A 22,820-nucleotide genomic window follows, 5' to 3' on the forward strand; every position below is an offset into this window, starting at 1 on the left:
TTCATGTGTGAAGTGACTCTGTCAGTCAATGGGTGGAGAACCAGTTGGCATCGCTTGGACCTGGATGCCACTTCCATGGGGCTTGTGCCTGCCTGGCACCAGGATGATCAGCTGGGGAGTTCACAGCAGAAATGACAAGAGCAGACAGACTTTCCAGCCTTAGAACCCGTGTCGTATTTATGAGATGAGTCCACCTGAAACACAGTTTTCCCTTGAAGACTCCAGTTCCCCTTTTTGGCTTCCCCTTCCCAGGCTTGTCTTGCCACTCAGCAGTGCTGAGAAATAAGATAAACAGGAATGTGATACCAACCGTGAACTGCTGGTTCTGTCGTCGCCGTTGTGTCTACACACGGGAACAGAGGATTGGAGGAAGGGAAGAAACAGGAGGAACAGCATGCAAAAAAAGGGAAAATGGAAAAAATGGAACAGATAATATATGAGCAAGCTTTCAAAGAACATTGCGTGACAAGCAATAATAAAATGAAAGGCAAAAAGCATTTGAAGTGAGTTGCACTGTTTAGAAGACATGCCTCCAGTTCAAAAGCTATGAGCCTGAGGAAAACAGTAAATTTTTCTCTTTTTCCAGGTCCTTGCCAGAACAATTACTGGTGGTTGCAAAGTCAGGGGAACAGGAGACAGGAGAGAACACCGACACCAACGGTTTGGTTGGTGGGGACAAAACAGAAGCTCCAGAGCAGGATGAAGAGCTGAGGCTCGGCACGTTGCTGTTACACACTCAAACACTGCCTCATCAGAGCACTCGTGGCCAGGAAACAGTCTGCTCCTGCCTCTCCTCCAGCTTCCCAGCCACCACCCGCACGATGAACCATTATTTTCAGCATAAAAGATGTTCTAGAACTGGCAACTGTGGACAAACATTACCAGTCCCTCTGCTGCAGCAGGTACCTGGTTGAACAGCTATGGGTAATTAAAATATCCTGGATTTTTTTTGCTGGTTAGTCTGAAGTTGACTCTACTCCATATGGACTACATCCCACTGGAAATTTCTTGGGGGGCACTGCCTTGCCAATGGAGAGATGCTTTGTCTCTTCCAGGAGTTATCAACAGGCAGTTTTAAAAGACTGACCAAATCTGAAGGCTTATACTGACAGTTATTTCCTGCACACCAACAGGTCTAAACCAAATGTAACCACATTAGCCAATGTACTGGCTTGTTTAGAAGTTGGAGGCCGTTTACTTTCCGTCTGGAGGTAGGTACTCTGCGGCAGGGGTCAGTGGCTGGAGCGGGCAGGCTCCCCAGAACGTGTCACTGAATAAATCCCTGGAGCCAGGGGCCCAGGCCAGGCTGGGCCCAGCCCTGCTCGGCTGGAGCAGGCAGTGTTTGAGTGAGTAACAGCGCGGGGTGAGCAGCGCTGCACCGCGTGGCCCTGCACAGCAGCCCGGAGCTTGGGTTTTGCAGCAACGACAGACAATTCACAGCGGCGTTTCCCCTCGGTGGCATGCTGGCAGACAACCCGGGCACGGGTCCCCTGCGCGGGCAGAGGCAGCAGTGGAAAAAAGAGGACCTGTTTCTTGGCAATTTAGCTGAGGACAGCCCAGGGCTGAACTCCTGAAGCAGCAGCAAAGACAAGAATCGTACAAGGAATACACAATACTTACAGATACAAAGGTCTACATGCTTTAATTATAGAAGCAAAACAAATAAACCCTGCACAGTTTAACAAACTGTACCAAGATTTGCATAGCAGATTATTAAGCCATCATTAGCCTGTTTCCACTGCCAATGTAGGCCGTTCTCATCTTGGCAACCAAATCTAAGGCACCCTCAAGGAGGCCAGCCCTTGTTCTCCTGCAGGAGCTCTGGGGGCTGCAGGGGAAACCTTCCAAAGCCACGAGGAGACCAAGAGTAGGGCTTTGCTTTGGTTTTGGGTAGCAATCCCCATTTGTTTTAACCAAGCAAATGGTGGAAGGGGAAATGGTGGTGGAGGTGGGGGGAAAGCCATTGTTTAGAAGGGGTTGTAAAACTGAGTATTAATTCCTGAGATAGCATCTTGGCATCTATAAATAGTCTCAATTTACTGTCTTCCTGAAATAAAAAAAGTTATGTCAGCTTTTACAATAAATAGAGAATCTGCTGGAAGCAAACTTGTATTGATGTGCTGGAAGAGATTATTAGTCAAGAAACAGTGCAAACTGGACAGTGCATCTCGCTTCCCCGTCCGGGGACAGAGATCGACAGGTTACACAAAATAAAGTTCTCAAGCGGTTGTAAGTGCGAACAAATATCCACGTCAAACAACATGTTGGCTGCAGCTGGAATGACAAAGTTATGATTAGCAAATGGTTTGGATGGTTGCAATAGGAAACACAGACCGGTTAAAGTTTAGAGTGAGCTTTTGGGGAGTCCTGTCCAGTCCCAGTCTTCTTTGGGCAGGAGGACTGTACACACCAGTGCTCCGCAGGGAATGACCCCGTGTTCAAGACATGAATGTGCTGACACTGGTGTGCTTCTACATCATCACGTGGCAGAGGAGAGAAAACTGTCACTGGTGCTTTGGTACCAAATCAGTGCATTCCTGTAAATGCCAGGTGTGTGTCCCAGCCCCGCCACTGCCGCTCCTCACCCGGGAAGGGACGTCCTGGCCCTGCAATGCTGCTGCTCACACAACCTCTAACTTTAGGCTGGACTGGCTAACTTTGAAGGTGCTTTTCTGAATCCTGGGTTTGTACCACCAGCTTTTGCTTTGCTTTCAAGAACAGTCACACTTCCATGTCAGAGCAGGCAAAGAGCACCCCAGGGATCAGCCTTCTGCCCCATGTCCTACAACAAAAACCATCTCTTTTCCTCAAATGCTGACCAACAAGAAGTCTTTGATACACTCCTGACTTAACTAATGTTGATCAAAGCCAAGGAAAGGCTCTGCCATCACAAAAAAGCACTGTTCTGGTCCCAGGCCATCAACAGCCTACACAAGCACCCAAGGCTGATAGCTATCATTTAAAATGGAAAGCTGGTGATGAAGAAGGGGCCAGTTTACCAGGTGCAGCAAAGCCAAGAGGATGTACAAATCACATAACCAAACAGACTCAACTCAACATGGGATTTTCTATCTTAGTATCAAGGCTTCTCTTCCCAATGCCATTTAGGAAAAGAACTAACCACGCTCTTCAGGAAAAGCTCAACAATGTCAAGGCCTTCCAAAAGAGCATTGGCCTCTACAAAGCTCCAAATTTCACTTTCTTGGGACTTCTGTGTAGCACTGGCCATAAAAAATAAATATCTGCCAGCTAGGACATCTCAGATGACACCCAAGCTCTAGGCACTCACCACCCCATTAGGCAGCTACGCAAGGGCACACACACAAACACCCACACATATTTATAAAATTACTGCATGGAGGCAGCTGGGCAACATTTCTCAGAGTTATGAGCTCACTGCTGAGCCTCCTCATTTTCTCAAATGGATTCCCTCCAACTTCAAACTGTTTGCAGAGTGTGACAGACCAGGCCCTTTAAACTTGGCCGTAATTAGTCCACAGCCTCAAACAGAATAAGCACGATGGAGGAATATTAAAACCCCAGCAGCAAAATTAAATTCCCCTGGCTGAAGCCTGCAGCCGCAGTGCTGCAGCCTCGCAGAGGTACTCGGTGCTGGGGCTGAGGAGCACACACAGAATTACAGCAGCACATCCACAAAGTAACGGCAAAACACGCTGCTGCTTTTTAAATTTAAGGAGGCTTTAGCAAGTATAGATATCCATTCAATATATTGCTTTTTAAATTGCTTTCTGAACTGAAACCAAAAGCCAATCTGATCCCTGACGCTGGAGCTCTTATTCTTCCCGATTTTCCAGACTATTTCACGTGTACTGACCGGGCTGAGTGTGAATTCCTGCACGTTGCTGCCTTCACAGCAGCCTGAGGGAACAGCATGCAGCACTGCAAAGGGATCCCTGCTTTGCTTCAGGTCCTTGGGGCTGATGAAAAGGCCTACAAAAGCCTTCCCAGCGTTCCCCTGGATGAAACTTCTGTGGGACACCAGCACAGATGTCACATCCCACAGCAATGCACACCTGTGGGGTGACAGGGCTCAAACACCAGAGTGCAGTGGCCCATCCATCCTCCCCCTCACCACACGCTCCTCCAAGGACGGATGGAGATGTCCCTTGCATTCCTGAGCCCCCTGATCTGCTCTGTACAGTGCTCCAGGTTGGTGTTGAGTGCCCCTGGAGTGGTCCAGGCATGCTGCAATGGGCCCTGGGGACAGCTTGATTAGCGGACCAGATGTTTCACAAAAATCATCACAATCTGTATGGATGTTGCGTGTGACCAGAACAAAAATAGGCTGAAATTAGCACAGTGGCTCCAGCCATGCTTTTGCATGTTTCCCCATACAGATTTGGGAGGATTTGGGTTTGATTTCAAGCCCAAGCTTGCACACAACCCATGCTTCTGCTGAGCAAGATGATGGTTTGTGCACTACTTATGCTGTGTCACCAAAAGTAAGGCCACGTATGACAGGTCCTGCCTGCTGCTGGCTGGACCTGGGACTGAAAGACTGAAATTTATTTCGTTTTATTTCCTGTCCCAGGCCTATCAGCTCTGCCTTTAGCCCCTTTAATGCAGACACATCCTGGATGAAAATGTCAGAAAGGCGCAGAATCATCTTTAAATTAACTTGACATTTTACCAGGGACAGGCAGAACTTTCAACAGAAAGCAGAAGTTAAATAATAAATAATCTGGGGGAACAAATCCCTGGGCAGTGGCATCAAGCACCTGAACGTGTCACAGCTCGACACCGGACTGGGAATGCCGAGAGCAACCCGGGAGCCCTGGCTGTGCCTGCTGTGCCCGCCTCCTGCTGCCAGCGTGGGCATCTCCACATCCCCAGAAAAGCCAGAGAGAGAGCCCACACAGCCGAGCTGAGCTGACTGGGCAGCAAATGTGCTTTTACAATTCAATTCCATGGTCAGGTCAGCACCTGCAGCAGTCCCAGGCAGAAGTGGCCGTACCTGAGCCGACGTCGCGATCCTGCCAGGACGCCGCGCTTTGGTCATCCCCAGCTGCCTCTTCACCGCCCACAAACCCACTGCAAGGAAATCTGAGGAGAGGCTGACTGGGACTGCATTCTTCCTGCCCACCAGCCACTGGGATTACTGCTGGAATAAACCCCCTGCAGCTGCAGCTTTTCACACCACCGGCTGTAATTAGGAAAGGACAAACTCCTACTAAGGGAAAAATAATTTCTCTTTTTTTAAGGAAGTTTTTCAACACGTGAAATGCTCTGAAAACCTGCAACTTATTTTTGCTCACAGAGTTCACATTTCCATGTGCTATCATTTTTAAAGCACCTGGGATGACACAAAGGTGTGCTTCTCAGGAGACAGTGCCTGCCCCTGCGGGTGACAGGAGAGTTCCACCACGTGTCCCTGCTCAAGAGCTGATACTCCCAGCTCAGCATCAATTCTCAGCTCCTGCTTTGGAGCTCAGTGGCTCCTGCACACCTCCAAGCCAAAGAGAGCTTGCTCCTGCTTGTACAAATCCTGAGCCTCGAGGAAGGAACTCCGAGCTGTTTCCACAGGATGGGCTCAGTGCTTTCCACACACATTCACTGAAGGGGCTGGAGCACCTCTGGGAAATCTCAAGTGAAAACCACTGCCTGCAATGATACAGCCCCACACCTGCTACTCCAAGGGATCAGTGGGATTTAAAATATGCTCTAAATGGGCATTCCAGGGGGGACGTTGGGAGCCCCCAGCCTGCTGCTGCTGCTGCAAAGGAGGGAGAGCAGTGCCTTTGCAGAGGCAGCAGCATCTGCTGCAGGGCTGGCAACACTGCATTTGTCCCCCCCAGGTCTTCACCAAAACTGCTGCCAAAAAAACCTGTGCAGTTCCACCTGTGGGGAAAGCGTGGGAAATGCAAATGTGCACCTACAGATGACTGTGGGTCCTGGGAGGCAGGTGTGCCAGGGGCCTGGGCGGCTGGGACAGGCAGGTGAACCCGAGATGAGGGCTGGGCTGTGATTAAGGACCTTTATTTCCCAGGAAACAACAGCTGCCCAAGCCCAGCATTTCCAGGAGCGACTCCAGGGTAATTCAAATGATGCTGTTTGCTCTGCTGTATCGTATTGTACATCTTAATGAAGAAAGCCACAAGGACAATTTAACTGATAAAAAAGGGCTTGGCAGTGATAACGGCTGAAACACCAAAGGATGGCTGGAATATCAATGCTGCTGGAGGAGACGTGGAAAAGATCAAGCTGTCACGCAGGAAATCTTTTCAAGCACCTACACTAAAGTGACAGAGGGGAAGCTCTAAAGGTCGTGGTGTCTGGGAACTTCACTGCTCAGCTTGTCCTTCGCTGGAGAAAGCATCAGGTCAGCTTTCCAAGAGCTCCCCCAGAAACTCCCTGAACCAATAAATCAAAAGGACAACTCCAAGGGCAGAATTTTCTAGGGTCACCTGCTAGAAACTGCTTCAGTGCAGCCTCTCTCCCCATGTTTTATTCAATTAAAAAAAGACAATTGTTTTTCAGAACTATTTCATGGTTCCAGGGGACATGAACTACATCAGGAATATACTAAAAGTAGGGGGAGAAAAGCAAAACAAAGCAGATTTCAAACCCACCTCATCTTAAGAATTGGATTCCACTGGGCTGGCTCCAAGTGCCTGGAGTGCCAGCAGCTCAGAGAATATCCTGTTGTCTCCCACCTCTCCTCTGTCAGACGGGAAGAATGCTGGAGCATTTGGGTGAGGATGGGAATTAAGGTATCAGGTGTCTCTCAAGGCTTTGAAAAGTGTTTCAACACTACTCTGCTGTGTAATTCTAGAGATGATGTTAATTTAACCTAATTTTTTCCAGCCGCAAAGTCTCTTAACTACTGAAGGGCAGAAGCTGGTGTGGCTCTACCCTCCTGAGCACTGACTGGAGAGGACACACATGCACATCTCTGCATGACAGAGGGAGGAGAAGCCTCGGCTGCTCTGGGTGGGAAAAGCACACTGAACTCATGGGCAGAGGATGGTAAGACACATGTCAAGAAGACTCAGTGCCAGGGAAGAAAATAAGAATTTCTCTTATCAGCATTAGTGTAACTTCTTCCGACAAATCGTGAGCAGGAGCTGCTGGAATCAGGGAGCAATATCACATCATTACATTTCCAGCCTCCTCAGCAGGTCAAAGACAACGCAGAAAAGCATCAAGAAGGCAATGGAGACCCACTGGGTTCTGCCACCAGAGTGCCTGAGATCCTCCACCACTGCAAACCAAGGTGAGAGAACAACGCTGGACAGCCACGTGCTCCTTACCCCAAGGGACCTCTGCCAGGCTGATGACACAGCCATTTCTGACTGAAAAAACACTTCTTTCCCCTTATTTTTAACATAAAAAAGCTGAAAACTACATGAAGGAAAGCCCAAAGGCTACTGAGCATCCACAGACAAGCTGCAGCACTCGCAGCAGGACAGCAAACAACCAAACTGCTGTGGAACCTCACACAGCACCTGAGCACAAGCGAGGACAGGCTCTGGAAGGCAGTGCTGGGGCAACCCCTGAAATGACAGGCTGGTAACAACCCACTTCCCAGGAAAAGGACAGTCATTAAGGTTTGCAGGCACCGAGATTAACTGAAGGGGTTATCCAAGCATCAAGGCACATTGTTCCTTTTAGCCTTCCAAAATTCACTGAAAGCACGAGCAATCACCGTCAAAGAAACCCGTGAGCGCGTCCAGGTACAGCCTGTGGGACACACGGCCGAGCTTCTCTGCCAACAGCTCTCAGGGAGGCTTTGAGAAAGCTTCAAACCTCCTCTGAAACAAAAGCGGGTTAAGTCTAGAAGTCAAGAACAGGGAGAGGGGAGTGGTCCCAAGCAGGCCGGGCGGGCGCCTGGAGCTGGGGCTGCCGGTAAGCACCTGCAGGGAGGAAGCAGAGCGCGGCGAGGGCTGGCAGGGCGACGGTGGCCACCGGCACGATGAGGCACGTTGGGAGAGGCTTCGCCGGCGTGTCCGTGCCAGCGGGGCCGGCCTTGGGTGCAAAAACCTCGAAAGGAAAAGAAGCCACGAAACGCCCTGGGCAGGGTGGTGAGAGTCAGCTGAGCAGCGTCATAAAAGCAAATAAAACGTGAAGGCATTTACACAAGGGCTGGTTTACAGCAACAGTAAACTTTGTGCCATTAGCTATTCAATGGTCCATCCTCACCTGCTGTTTGTCACCTCCGCCTCAAAAAAAAAAAAAAAAAACAACAAAACCAAAACCAAACCAAAACCCACAAAAAGCAGCAAGCAAAAGCAAAAGCAGCGGTTGGAATAGGAAAGGTCAGAGAAATGGCAATGCAAATGGTTACAAATAAATCAGAAGGGTTTTCCTGATGAGTCAGGTCTGTGAGGAGGTATGAGGATGTGTCAGAGAGAGGTGTCATGATCTTGCTGGTTGTTTTTATTCATCTTTTCTCGCAAGACACGGAAAATCTCACAAGCTGAAAGGCAGCTCCTCAAGAAGGGGCCTATGGATGGCATTCACACAATAAAAACAACTGGTGGAATTCCCTCTCCTGGGAGAGTGAGGGAGAAGCTTATCACAGAGAAATACCAACATCTGGGCATGACAAAAAGCATCTTGAGTCACACCAGGTGAATTGAATTGCCGAAGACCAAACTTTCTATGAATTACCCAGAATCTGATAATGACGGGATGGAGGCTGAAACAACTGCCCCTGCTAAGGGAGCTCTAAGGCTTTTGGAATCCTGCATTTGAAGTACCCAGTGCTGGCCACCAGTAACTGAATCAATCACTTTTCCTGCCATGACAATTCCCACATTTCAGGAACACCCACACCCACGGCAAGGACTGTCTGACACGCCGAGCTGCCGGACCAGGGCTCGTGCTGTGGGTGGGTGTATTTGAGGGAAAAAAACACTGCAAGTGATTGGTTTGTTGTTTTTCCCCAGGCTTCATGCTCTGCTTATATACATAAAAGACAATAAACATTCAGGACATTTCCAATGGTTATGAAGGTACCATACCTGTGATGGTGGTAGGGATGGTGGTGGTAGTGGTGGTGGTTGTTGTGGGAGGAGGGATAGTTGTGGGGGGATCTGGATAAAATATAAAAAGGAAAATAATAAAAAAGCAAATTAAGAAAAAAAACAAGCAGAACACAACAGCGGTCAATCGTGATCAGAGGAAAACAAGGAGCTAAGAAGCAGCGCAGGGGTTGGGGGCCCTTCCTTGGCTAAATCCCAGGGGGAGCCCAGCAGGGACAGCGGGGCCAGATCCTCCACCCACGCTTACCCAGGCTGGAGAACCTGGCCCCAGCCTCTCCCCCCTTTCTGCCTTCTACAATGCTAAAAAAAATAAATAAAACCCAGCATAAATTAGTCAATGAGAGAGAGAAATGGAATGGGAGAGGCATAAGGAAAATAAACTGCACGCTTTCCACAACAAAAAGACCAGTTTGCACATACAAGGAGAGACACAGTGGTGCTTTGGTGGCTGTCTACGGATACATTTGCAAACCCAGGTGGGAGGGCTGTGCGAGGGGCCCTGCTGTGCTTCACAGCCTGAACATTAACAGCACACAAACAGATTCTCACTGTCCTCCCAGGGCCGTGAACCTCACTGCTCTTCCTCTATAAACACACGGCAGCAGGATGTTACAAACTACTTCAAAGATGGTGAGGGATACGGAGAAACGAACAACATCATTGCTGAATATCAATTTCCAGGTATGAGGAATTCCACCAAGATCTTTTAATTAAAAAAAGAGTCAATATTTTTCTGACAATTTCAGTTGCACACTCTTGTTTTTGCTACTAGGGCATCGTTAATGAGATGTTTCTCTCTGTGACCATTTCTCAGATGGACTGGACCTGTTGAGATTCAAACCCCGCTGCTCGTCACGGGATTGATGTTACACACAGGAACACATCCTTATCAAAACTATCGGGCAGGAGAAGGTAGATATGAGAAGATGTAAAAGAAAAATATGTATCAATGCCCAGATGATCAAACTGAATGCACTAAGTAGTCAGAAAGACTTTGAACTACGGATTCATTCGGCAATAATAGAGCATGAAACCTTTCATGGGCTTTTGATTTTAGGTTTCCTCCGTAGCACGTCAGCTGTTCCTCACTAACACATCTGCTACTCTTTTATCTCTGAGCGAGCTCCCTTGGATCCCCTAATTAAGATATCTGAACTTTAATTATATACTGCACCATTATTATATTCCATCCAACTTCCCAAGAGTTAAGGAACATCACCTCATAGTTTGCTGTGCTATGAGCAGTCACTGCCTTTCCTCTACATCCCAAGGATCTCAGCCCTTGTGCTTCTCTCTCCCATCTCCTGGGAGCAGTGGGGACCTCCCAGCTGAGGCACAGCAGTGCTGGGGAAAGGCCCCCAGACTCACACTGACCAGCCTGGGACTGGCTGTGCCATGGGCGCTTCCTCCATACAGGCAAAAAAAAAAAAAAAAAAAAATCTGTACTGCTAATGGAGCTGGAAGTTTCTAGCACTGTATCTGCCCATGGGGACAAAAAGCATAAAATAAATTTTAGAAATGAGCATGTGTCCAGTGTGTGTCAGTGTGATTATACATCCCCATATCCCATGTGGGCAGCTGGGGAGGTGCTGGGCACAGCTCAGCTGCTGAAGCCACCTCAAACCCTTGACCTGCAGAGATGTCCCTTGCAATGGCACTGCCCGAATGCTGCCTCTCCCAGGGCTGTGCCAGACCCTGCTCCGTGCCTGCAGCCCCCAGCTCCCACCCAAACGTGGCCTGGGAGCTCTGCACCGTGAGCAGCCCCAGCTGCCCTGGTGGGACAGCGAGGCAGGGCCACCGAGGCTCCCGCCGTGCCCACAGAGACGTGGCTGCACGGACACAGGCCCCGTGCTGCTGGGGAACTGGCTGCTGCTGCTGCTGCTGAAAGAAGCCACGGGCCAGAGCTGAAAGTGCTCCACCACTGAGCAGGGTGAGACCCCCATGCTGAACCCCCCCTCCAGCTGGGCTCTGCACCAGGAGGCTTCAGCTGACAGCCACAGCCCAGCCACTCCCTCCCCACTCTGGACTTCTCCCTTTTAAATCAAGGGTTAAAAGGATTCCTTGTGCTGTCAGTGGCACAGCCTAGCAGGATGGTCCCAAACGTGCAGGAACTGGAGGTGATGGGGTATGCAAAACCCTTCTCTGCACACGAGCAGCCCTCCTCTACATGGGCAACACATCTGCCAGATGCCTAAGCTGGAACCCACAGGTCTCCATCCCCTGGGAACCTGCATCTCCTTCCAAGTAATGCTACCTTGGGTCTCCTCCTGGGGATTTAATCCCAAGAGGAAGCAACCCCAAGAAAGTCCTGCACTGTCTATTCTCCTCACATCCAAAATGCAGAGTAATTATGTGAGATTTCCCACGAGCTCTAAACCTCAGGTCAGTAATGCTGGGGAGGTCCCCCCAGCCCTGCCTTGGCCTAGGATGGGTACACAGAACTACACCTGCCCCACAGCTGCTTTATGGCAGCAGCTTTCATGGTTTCCATCTCGTGGGGAACTGCCTGTGTGCTATTCCAACTGCTTTGCTCTCTGCAACATTGGTTGTTTCTTTCAACACTGATGTAAACAAGTGGGTTTTTTGTATTGTGAGCATGCAAATCACCAACCATAAATGCCTATCTGACTTCATTTTGTAAACTGGGGTCTTGTGGAGCGAGAGGCACTAGAAAAGCTACCTATATGGGACATGAGTTTTGTGTAATGTCAAAGCTGTCACTACCTTGAGTCTTTTAGGCGAGTTTCTAAGACTGGTCTTAAAATCACTCCTGCAGAGCTGGCATTTGGAGAGGTATGGGAGGTTCTCCACTCTTTGACTGGATCAGAGCAACTACCAGAGAGCTCAGACTGCAGAGCTTCAGGTGGCTGTTGCATGGAACAAACTTCAAACCAAGTTTCTGTCCCATCTGAGTGGAACCATAGCATCGTTCAGGTCAGAAAAGACCAAGACCCACCAGGAACTCAGCCCAGCCACACACAACCGCCCTCAACAGAGAAAGTTTAAATATGCAGCCCAAGGAACAGCTCATCATTAAACTGGGGGATCGCTCTGCAAGTGCCTCCTGAATCTCCATTCCATGCAACACCTCATGGCAGGAGCACGAGGCTCACAGCAATGCCAAAGTGATGCAGAGGAAAGGAAGAATTAAAGCAGGTACTTAACAGCGCTTTAAAAGATGCTGAGGCATGTTTCAGTGTCTGCCCAGCTGCACAGACAGGCTGAAGGCACCTCGCTCCTCCAGTTTATTTACTGGTTTGTAATTATGTGGGGATGCTGGCTGATTAACTCGCTAGTGGAAGGCTCAGAACCCCTCGGACCACTGTTCCAGCCACTGGAGAAGGCGTTACCAGAAGGACAAGGAATCACTGAGAAGTCCAAGGAGAACTGCACAGTTCTCCCCACGCCCCTGCTCTGGCTTTTCCCTGGCAGCACGGGGTGGGGGTCCCCAGAGGCGGGACAGGCTCTGTGCCTGCAAGAGCCCCTGTCACACCGAGAGCCCCAGCAGCACCCAGTGCCTTCCCAGCCCCTACCCCAGCCCAGCACAGCGTTGGGGCGTCAGGAGCTGCCTGCAAGTCGGGCATTGAGCAAATGTTAAGTTCTGTCACAGCTTTCCGAGCAGGGCATGTTGCAATTAGGTGTAAACGAGTCTAGAAGAACGGTGGTTTTTTCTCACGTACCGTATACAAACAGCATGTAATCCGCATGTGATTTCCCCACCGCGTTGGAAGCCTCACAGCGGTATGTACCATTATCTGTTTTGTTTAGGTTACTAATGAGAAGGTTTGAACCAGACACTACAACGTGTTGAGGCATCTCATCATCTACTCTTAACCACCTCATGTCCGTAGGCCTACAGAGGAGGGAGAAAAAGAAACAGTCACATTACTATTTTCCTATGGTCAAGATGGCATCTTCAAAAGTTCATCCACAGACAGAAAGCCCAAACCAAGAAAAACTGTAAAGAAACAACACATACTTTTTTGCACTACTCAAGCCCAGATGCTGTCGGGCTTCCTCAATTTAAATTTATTTAAACCCAACAGGAAACTGTATCCAGAGCTTAAATTTTCTGAAAACACTAATGCAAGCAGGAAGAAAGTTCATTAGTGGTTAATCATTCGCTTACTCAGCAGACCTGAAAGCTCTGAGGCTACAGACTCAGTGTTCATCCACGGGGTGCTCTGAGGGCAGAGCTGGACAGCAGAACAAGCAAGGTTTTGTCAAGTTTGAGCCCTTCCACAAGCTGCCAGGGACCTGGTGACCTCGGCAGGGGCTGTGCTGTGCACTGAGGGAGTTTCAGCCCTTCTCCTGTCCCCCAGCCCGCCTGGCAGCCCCTTCCTGCACCCCACACTGATGGAACCCACGTGGGCAGGGGGTCTGCATCATTCAGGGAATGAAATGAGCCTGGGTTGTTAGAGCTGGTAAAGACTGGAAGTGCTGAAGGGTTCTGCAGGGGGGTGTCTTTTGTCTTTGTGGGGTTGTTTAGCATCTATTATTATTACATCTTTAAGCAGCAGTGAGGGGACAGATCAGCTCTTTCTCAGCAAGAAAATTCCAGCATTCTTCAGGCCACTCAACTCCTCTTCAAGGGGAGTTTCCTGCAGCACAGCACTTCTCAGCCTGCCTGGCTCCAAGGGTGGCACGTGGGACTTCATGTTGCCGGAGGTATCCCACGGCTCAGGCTTTTCCCTGGGTCCAAACAGTACATGAGAACCATGATGCAGAAGCTCCTGATGCTTCAACATCCCAGCCATGCTACTGGATGGATCCAGCACCAAGCAAACTCAGCTGGGCATTGGCTGACTGGTTTTGGACACGGGTTTGGTGTTCTGTCCCTCACTGCCACACGAGCCACAGTGTGGGCAGCAGAAGCTCCTGAGACAGCCCAAATGCAGTTTAGCTTTGATAAGGGTGGGAAGGGTTTGAATGCTCCTGGCTACAGTTTTTAAAGGGCTCTTTGTGCTGTGGAGTTGCCAGGTGGTACACGACACAGTAGCTGCTGCTCAGAGAAGCGTGTCCCTGGATGCCTCACAAGTGACCATTTCAGCATCTTCCCACTTCTGTCATAGTTTTAGGGGGTTGTGTCTAATCTAACAAAATATCTGTATTAATACCGAAGAGAAATTTCTCCTCTCTAGTCTTTTTTCCCCTCTGAGCTTCCTTTCCCCAATATTTATGTTGCCAAATTTTGCAGAGAAATTACTTTGCTTAACTGGAGAAACCTCCCCCTTCACCTAAAACTTCTGTGTATGATTTCATGAAACCTCTTCGTCTTAAAAAGATGGAGCCAAACCCAGCTCATTATTTTACTGTGTATTTTCTGAGCTTCGGGAGACCCAGGTGAAGTGACCTAGAGAAGCCAATTCCCAGCACATCACCAGCACCACGAAACGTGCAGCGGCAAGCTGCCAGGGAGATGTGTCTGTCCTATTTAACATGGGAATGTCTTACTCATAGCCTGCAAGGAAAAAATGTAGAGAAGCCTGTTCATTAGATTCCCAGTTGATAGCAAATGGGAGGCACTGCAGGTACCCAGGGGAGCAGGAATGCAAAGGGGCTTGGCAGGCTCTGAGCAGGGAATAGCTCCTAAACGGAATTCAGCAGGGACGTGCCAGCCTCTGATGCACAGGGAAGGGACTGGCCTTGTGCCAAACAGAACAAACTGGGAAGTGGGAATCAAGCGAGTACTCTGGGAATCAAGAAAATACTGTGGATGGGGATGTAGGCTACCAGGGAGGATGAGGGCAGCCTGAGCCTCCTCGGCGCTGGGTGCCTGTCCTGCCCACAATGCTGAGCTGGACGGGGTCCAGCTCCCCACGCCCCAGCTCTGGGCACACTGCCAAGGAGGCACTGACAGATCTCAGAAATGTTTGCAGAAATCTTATGGACATGATGAAAATAAAGAAGGATAGTAAATACTTGACAGCCATAAATCCAAGTGGAAGAGAAAGTATTTTGAAAAAAAAACTAAAGCCGACAAAACTTAAATTAGAACAGCAATGAAAGTGTGAGAAAATCTACCCTCCCTTGCCAGGATTTTCCTGATGCATAAATTTCTTCAAATGCCTAAGAAAGCCTCAAGGGCTTGGCAAGAAGAGGAGAGAGAATAAAACTGGTATTCTATAAAAACCACACGGGGCACCAAGGGGGAGGAAAACCATCACAGAGTCAGCACGAGCAGAAGGATGGACTGCCTTACCTGGGGATCCATCCCACTTCCCCACGGGCTCAGTGCTGCGGTGCCGGGCTGGCGTCCACGCACCGGCACCTCCAGGGGCCACAACTGCAGCCCCCGCCCTCGCTTTTGCAGATTAACCAAACCCAAGATTAATTGCAGATTAATGCCACCCAAGCCATTCCCTGGGGGAAGAGGTGTCCGGTTGGGAGCCTTGCCCTCCTGCACCCAAAGGCTGCTGCATGGTGGCCAGGAAGAGCTCTCCTAGGAGCTCCTCCAGTGGAAATTCCTTGGCCATTAGGTGCACAGGAATAAATGCCAGTCCAGCAGATGTTTGGGTGCAGGAAGCATCTCTCTCCTTCACTCTGGGACATCATCTTCGCAGCAGAGCATGGCAACAGGAACAGTGGCCACGCAACGTCCCGTCACCACCGGCCAACCCTGGGCCATCCCTGAGAAGGGTCCAACTTACTGTGGCTTTCCAAAGGCTGTGCACGTCAGCTCCAGCGGCTCCCCTTCTCTCGTCAGGCCTTGCAAGGGGTAATTCTGAGAAACCCGCACTTGAGGCTTATCTGCAGGACACAAAACACGGCTCCGTGAGCCCCGGGTCGCGCCCCGCCGCTCCCCTCGCGCGCTCGGTGCCGGCAGCGCGAGCAGGGGGAGCCGGCGGCACCGCGAGTCCCGCCGCGGCGCCGTGCTGCCCGGGGAGGGCCTCTCGCTGCACAGCTCGTCCCTGAGCTCGCTCCAGCTAAAAGGAACTCATCGGCCTTCAGGCTGAGGGGAAGCTGGAGAGACGCGAGGCGCCCGGGAGGGAAGGGTTCCGTGGGGTATCGGCGATTCCTGCGCCACAGCCCCCGGAGTCCATGAGTGCTAACGCGCTGGGCTGGACAAGAGATGCTCGTTAGAGACACAAACAGAGCCACAGCCACCGCTGCCTCCGTGTAAACAACAGGAGGCTGTATTTCGTCCAGATGAAGCTCCTCTAAATCCTACAATAAACAGAGAATTAAAGCATGGATAGTTAGGGAGCCAACTCAACAACACTTTAGTAAGACCCTGCAGGAAAAAAAAGAGCCAAACCACAAACCTAGAGTCCACAATTAAAAAATTCATTACCTCCCATGACTGAAACAGAGATTAAAAATGCAATCTGAGCTGTAGCTAAAACATTATCAGTGCAGGAAATCAATTCAAAGCTACAAGTGCCATTAAGCCATAGATATTTTTCAGGAATTTACTCAACTGTAAGGAACAAAGGAAGGAAAAAAAAAATCAGTATGCATAAAGGTTGAAACCATTTAAATGTTTCTATTTCCTTTGAGAGTAACTGCTACCCAAAATATTGGCTGGCTGCATTTTATTAACTGTGTTTAACTCATTAACATGCCTCCTATGGAATAATAGAGATTAGGAAAAAAAAACCCGTGTGTCAGGATTTAACCAATTTAAACTCTCATAATTTTCAGTAATGGAATAAGCTACACAAGTAAATCCTCTCCCGAGATGATTCTACCACAACATTTCATCAACTAATCCCTGTTACAGATGCTTCCTGCAGCTCTGGAACTGGGGTGTCCTTGTGGGCTGGGGGTGGTGGCAGCACTTTGAGGTGCCACCGGCTGAGGGGACAAGTCCCAGTCCCACAGGGCACTTCAGTGTGCCTGGAAACGCCCTCCAGCCCTGGAGGGGCAATAGCTCTGCACAAGGAGCAGGGGAGGACAAGCTCACCCCGGTGTTATGCAGCACATAAATCACCTGCCACACCCTCGGCACTGCGCTCACCACTCCCGTCCACAGCTGCCTTCCCCACAGGGTCTGCTCCCCATTTCAGATGTGCCTCGCAGCAGCACCACCAGCCCGTGCCAGGAACGTGGATGGTGTTATATCCGTGCTGTGGAAGGAGCAGGAAACTTCCCCAGCTCAGTTTACTCAGCACACGGGGACTGAAACACCTCCTTTTGCTGTTTGCCTCTCCCGCTGCATCTCCCTTTCCATTAGGTGAGTTTAGTATTTCTAATGAGCTGTTTACTAATGACAATTACTTATGGAAATCAGGAGGAATACACCCAGGTGTACTGAGCACAAAGTGCCAGCCCAGCCCCATGAGCTCCCACCGAGCTGGGTGAGCCCTTCCACTGCCACCCCACGAGTTTCATTAAACTGACAGTGGCAGTGAAGTGGACCCGTCCCATTTGGATCCAGGCACTGTCAAGGTGTCACCTGCAACAGGAATCTGGGTGTCTCAACACTGCTGAAGCCAAGAACATCCCAAGGGAGTGACCACAGCAAAGAACTTGTCAGCACGCTGGGAGTTACAGAGGGCACTTAGGAAAATGTACCCGAGCCTGAAGGATGCAGAGGGATGGCTCGACACTCCAGAGAACTGGCTGGCATTAGGCTCATGGCATGGGAAAAAAACTTCACTCAAGAATCTGGAGGGGCAGTGGTGTCTTCTTCCCTTTGTTTAAGGACGTGCCTTTAGACAATCTTAAATTCCACTTCCAGTGCTCACACCCTGCCTCACACCAAGTCAGTGTATTTCCTGCGGATTATGGACTCTGAGCGCAGGCCTGTGAAATGCCGAGCGCTGTGGGACCCTGAGCCTGGCTCCTGTGACATTTAGCAGCACACGGACAGAGCACTGATGGCTCCAAGGCCTGCTCCAGCCGTTTGCCACCGCCCTGTTACACAGGACACGTTCCAGCAGTGATGCCTGTGGCTCTGTAACGTGGGCTGATGACCACCTCGGATGTGGTATTCCAGTACCCCCAAATCCTCAACTTGGAACTTTGTAACATCACACCACTGGACTGTTACATAACAATAAACACCTGCATCTGTGCACCCGAGACCCCGTGTGCTCCGTGGCAGCCAATTAGACCCAACAACCCACAGCTATTTCCTACTACGCCTCCTTCTAGCAGCTTAAAAAAAAAACAGCCTCGTAATTTAATAAGGCACCTTTATTAAGCTAAATTCATTCAAAAGCTCAGAGTGATATACAAGGTTAAATACCAGTCGTCCAAAGGTTACACTGTAGCAGCAGCCAATTTGAAAAACTTATTACAAAGCCATTCTGCGTTTGATGAGATTTCTCTCACAACAGGCACGGCGCGTGCCCGTGCGCCGGGGTCTGCTGGGGGCTGCAGCCCCCAGAGGGACCGTGCACCCCAAAACCCTCCCCTCCCCTCAGGCCACTGAAACCTGCACCCATTGACTTTCACAGCTCTCAAGCTCCGTGCTTGGGAACTTACCAAACCACTCCAGTTATTCCGCATTTGTCCCAGTTCTTCCTTTTTTAGCTGCTCGCCCCATTTTTGTGCCATCAGCAAAGATTATTAACAGTGACTTTTTAAGAACTTCAAATGCTTCAACTGAACGGCATCAGGCCAAGCACCCAGGCCCCTGCGTTCCCTCTAAAAATACCAGCACTGCTGATTACTCCCTAATGACTATCCTTTGAGATCTGCCAGTTAGTGATTTCTTAATCCATTTAAACACGCACTTCATCGATAATGCTTAGATGTCATTAATCAGCCGAGATAAAACATTACACCGAGTTCGGGGCCTTACAAAAGCCTAAGCCTATTATTTCCACCCGTTTCCTTTCATCAGGCCAGCCCACGACCTGGAAGGCAGGCGGGCTCACTGCCCCAGAGCCCGCAGCAGGCGGGTTTGGCAAGCGCGGCTCGCCGCGTGCCCAGGGTGCCGCGATGCTCCGGGGGCTCAGCATCCCGGGACCCTCGCTGGCGACAGCGCAGCCCACCCTGCCCAGAGGACACGCTCCCTGTGGGGCTGGAGGCAGCCAAAAGGCTTCTTCCCAAGTGCTGGGAAACCAGCACGGGCGCTTCTGGCAGCGCCAGACCCCGGCCGGCAGAGAAGCCGGCACTGTGGACTCTGCCAGAGCTTCAGCCGAGCAGGCTCTGGCCTCTGCCAGGTGAGGAGGTGCCAGGTCCAAGTTTAAAATCCATTTTCTGATCCCTGCATGAATTGCTGACGTACCTCTTGGTAAACCTGACGCCAGATGGCATCCCTGGGAGCAGGATCCGCGGGCCAAGCAGTGTTCCTGCCCACTGTAGGTAAATCCAGCCTCAGCATTTCCCAGATAATGCTGAACACATCTCCCTTCAGCTGGGCATTGCTTCATCCAGCTCCTCATCCCTGCTCTCTTCTGTGCCCAAGACAGCTGAGCTGCTCAAAAAACTGACTAGTGGGAGTCTCTGATCTCACTCAGGGAAGAGCAGGAAAAATATGTTTTTCTATATTAAATGGAGTCAGCAAAGTTAACGCTGATCCTCAGGTGTAAACAACAGCCAACTTTATTCCAAAATCCACTGGGGCTGCTCATCAGGAATGCACTCTGCGTCAAAGCCAGCCCAGCCTGGCAATCCCCTGCCTGCTCCTCACCTCTGACAAGGACGAGAGGCTGCACTGCTGATTTTCAGCCAAAATACAGAAATCTATTCAATAAATAGATCCCGGGTCTAAAATAAGGAATGAGCAGGACTGGCAGATCACAGCTTGTCTCGAAGAGCCTGTCAACCCCAAATACGACTCTGCAAAATTCACCCTTAACGAAAGCAATTTAATCATTTTGCTTGTTGCGGGAAAAGGAATGCCAGAGCCCGACAGGCATTTTGGGGATAAACACTTCTCTTTTAATATTTAAGCACACTCTGCTGCTTAATGCCTGCAAATGGCAGAGCCCCGGCCGCCCCACATGCTCCGTGCTCCCAACAACATTCCTCCGAGAAAACCTTATTAATGAGCTCACAAACGAGCACCCAACTGGGAAATGTCACAAACAAGAGTGGCTAATGCCCCAGAAAATCAAATAACTGAACACTTGGCTGATTGTGGTGCTTTTCATATTCACTAAAAGAAAAAAAACAGCTTTAAATCAAAGTTTCTGAAGGGGTCAACACCTCTCAGAACAAAACAACTCATTTATTCGCTTTTAGCAATCTCCAGATGATAAATTACATTGATGTTAATAACTTCACTGCAAACTATGCAATTAATATTAGTACTGGACGGAAATGTAAGGATTACTGGAGATGCAGCTGCAAACGTATGTGGCCGATTTTAAACATAATTGGGCACAAAAAGTTCTCCTATTGCAACAGCAGAGGCTGCAACAAGAATCCACTGGGGCAGGCTTTAAAGGTACACATGCAGGTATCACAAGAACGAATGCACAGGTAATTATAACTTCAGAAAAGGACAAAAAGCCAGCCCAGAGAAAAGGCCAAAATCCAGGTCCGACGCTCACTTCTGGTGCCATGTAATGAGAGCAGCAAACGCACCACAAGGGCTCAACTCGCACGTCTCCCGGAATATCTGGTTCCATTCAGCTCCTTAACGACATTTTAATGCATTTTGTTGCTTCATTTCCTTTCTAAAATTACACCCAACGCGCCGGTCTCCCATCGCTCACTGACGGAGCCACAGAAAGAGAGTGGCTGCAGCAGACCTGGGGACATTTCCACTCCAGTGCCACCGACTGTGGCTGCCAGGGCCGAGGATGCTCCTCAGGCATGGAAGCCTTGTGGCCACTGCGAGCGCACCGTGCTCTGGGTCCAGCTCTGCTTTGCTTTTGAGGAGTGTCAGGGGAGGGTTTCACACATGGCACACTGCTTGTTCACAGAGATTTCTTTTCAGTAACACGCCCTACAGCCCTGTGAAGGCGTTCACCTCAAACTTCACCACGGGCCATGCTGTGCCAGGGCAGAACGCAACAAATGGCTTGCTCCATGAATAGGGCAAGTTAACACCCAGCATTGTTGTTTTCTGCTTTTTTCTTGGAAAACAAACCCCACAACTTTTGAGTTGCATCTCAGAAAAAATATCTCCCTACTCTGAAATTTAGTCAGACAAAAAAAAACCTCATTATCTGAGCAGGCTCCATCCATCATCCTCCTGTCCTTCCCCAACACATTTCATGCTCCAGTTGGATACATTAAGTGCAGAGAAATACGACATCTGCTGAGAAAAACATTTTCTTGTGCCCTGCTGATGTTCTGAAGGGGCGGATCCGCTGCGCCCGTGAGGGGAGCGGGCAGGATTTGTGGGGAGAGGATGTCAGAGCAGAGAGTGGAACACACAGCCCAGGTAACTGACCTGCTGCAGGGAAAGCAGCTGCATCCCCACGGGGTGAGCAAGGAATTCCGAGTGTCACTGCAGCAGAGACCTGGGTGCCTGCAAGGACACGCCATGGACAGGAGCTGGAGAAGCATCCTCTTCTGCAAATTCCACATCCAAGATCAACTGAGAAGGTGTCAGAGCAGGAGCCCCAGCTCCCCCCAGGGCGGAGCTCCGTGGGAGCACTGATGGAGACGCCTGTGTGCAAGGACAAGAGGCTCTTCCTCCTGCCCACACTCTCCCACTGGCCAACAAACCATCACTGTCAGTCAGCAGAAGCTCAAGGCTAAGAGCTTGCTCTGAAGCTGCTTTTCTTTAAGCTGAAGCCCTGCAGCAGGTATGAAATGCAGGTGTCTGGCCGTGCTCCAGGCCATCGAGTCCTGGAGCCACAAGGTCACAACGCAGCACAAGTTCTTGGGCTGGGGCTCCTCTCTGGCCATCTGCTGCTGCCCACTCAAGGAACAGACTGGGCTAACAGGGTCAAGTCCCCACATTGGAATATAATTACTTTTAACAAGCTCAGAGTTTAATTCAGAACATAAAGCCCAATCAGTCTCAACTCCCTTCTCCTGCTCATCCCCGTTCCCTCCCGAGGAGGCTCCGTGCCTCATTCCCACCAACAGCTCCAGAACAGCACAAGGAGATGCAAAAATCAGCAGTAAGGGCAGAAACCTGTGCACAGGATGCAGCAGGGCCTCCAGTGCAGGAGCTGAACAAAGAACTGTGCTTTAGGGGTGCTTTGCCCTCATTGCATGGGCAACCCCTAAGGCTGCAAACTGAAGTGGCCAAGGAGGGATTTATTTGAGGAAGAGAAAAACAGTTTGCGTTCCCCCCGCCCCCGAAACAGCAGCACTCTCCTATTCCACCAAATCACCAGGATTCCAGAGAGATTTCTGAAAGGAAGCCTCAAGGTCGTCCAACGCCCTTCCAGCCCAGTGAGTTCCAATCCCCTCACACGACAGGGTAGATGGCATTTTTTGCTCTTCCCCGTTAAGTATTTGATCACGCCTCACAAAGGTGCTAATGTATTATTAAAGCTAATGGAGCTCTGCAAGAAATGTTAATGGACATTAAGTTTGCATAAATGAATTACACATTAGCACAGTCGCAAGAAATCTCGTATCTGTCAATTTAGGCAGTATCTGATCATTCCTGTTTTCCTCATTACAGGAACATTACTTCCCGCTAGTTTCGGAGATACGAGAATTGTAACCAAGATGTTCATAATGAAACTACATAATGAAGCAGATGAAATAAATTAATACAAAACCTCCTCTCCTCCTTTCAATGTGATGTAGTTGAAGGGACCCTACAAAAACAAGGGCTTTGAATCGTCTCAGGGCCCAGCTTTCCAAGCACATGGCCTCGCTGTAGGGACCACCTCACTTTGCTTTTGGGAGATGTTTCAGAACATAGGGATGCATGTACACAGCTCCAAAATTTCCACCAGGTGCATTTGGGACCACAGCTATTTCCAGGTACCTGCTTGCTGCTGT

At 49.9% G+C, this 22,820-nt stretch overlaps 1 protein-coding gene across 8 annotated transcripts in view; it reads right to left on the reverse strand.

Annotated features, from left to right (window-relative positions):
* The window catches only part of CADM1 (cell adhesion molecule 1), a 136,229-nt gene that overhangs the window by 15,756 nt on the left and 97,653 nt on the right, over window positions 1-22,820 (reverse strand). For 3 of the 8 annotated variants that reach the window (XM_053963621.1, XM_053963620.1, XM_053963618.1), the window contains exons 6-9: window positions 15,656-15,755; window positions 12,686-12,858; window positions 8,985-9,056; window positions 311-343 (exon numbers count right to left, since the gene is read on the reverse strand). In XM_053963621.1, coding sequence (XP_053819596.1) covers window positions 311-343; window positions 8,985-9,056; window positions 12,686-12,858; window positions 15,656-15,755 — 378 coding nt within the window. The remainder of the gene's footprint in view (window positions 1-310; window positions 344-8,984; window positions 9,057-12,685; window positions 12,859-15,655; window positions 15,756-22,820) is intronic. The other 5 variants (XM_053963624.1, XM_053963622.1, XM_053963619.1 and 2 more) reach the window with 3 other exon arrangements.

The sequence above is a fragment of the Vidua chalybeata genome, chromosome 23 (genome assembly GCF_026979565.1).
Source record: "Vidua chalybeata isolate OUT-0048 chromosome 23, bVidCha1 merged haplotype, whole genome shotgun sequence".
NCBI classification, from domain to species: Eukaryota; Metazoa; Chordata; class Aves; order Passeriformes; family Viduidae; genus Vidua; species Vidua chalybeata.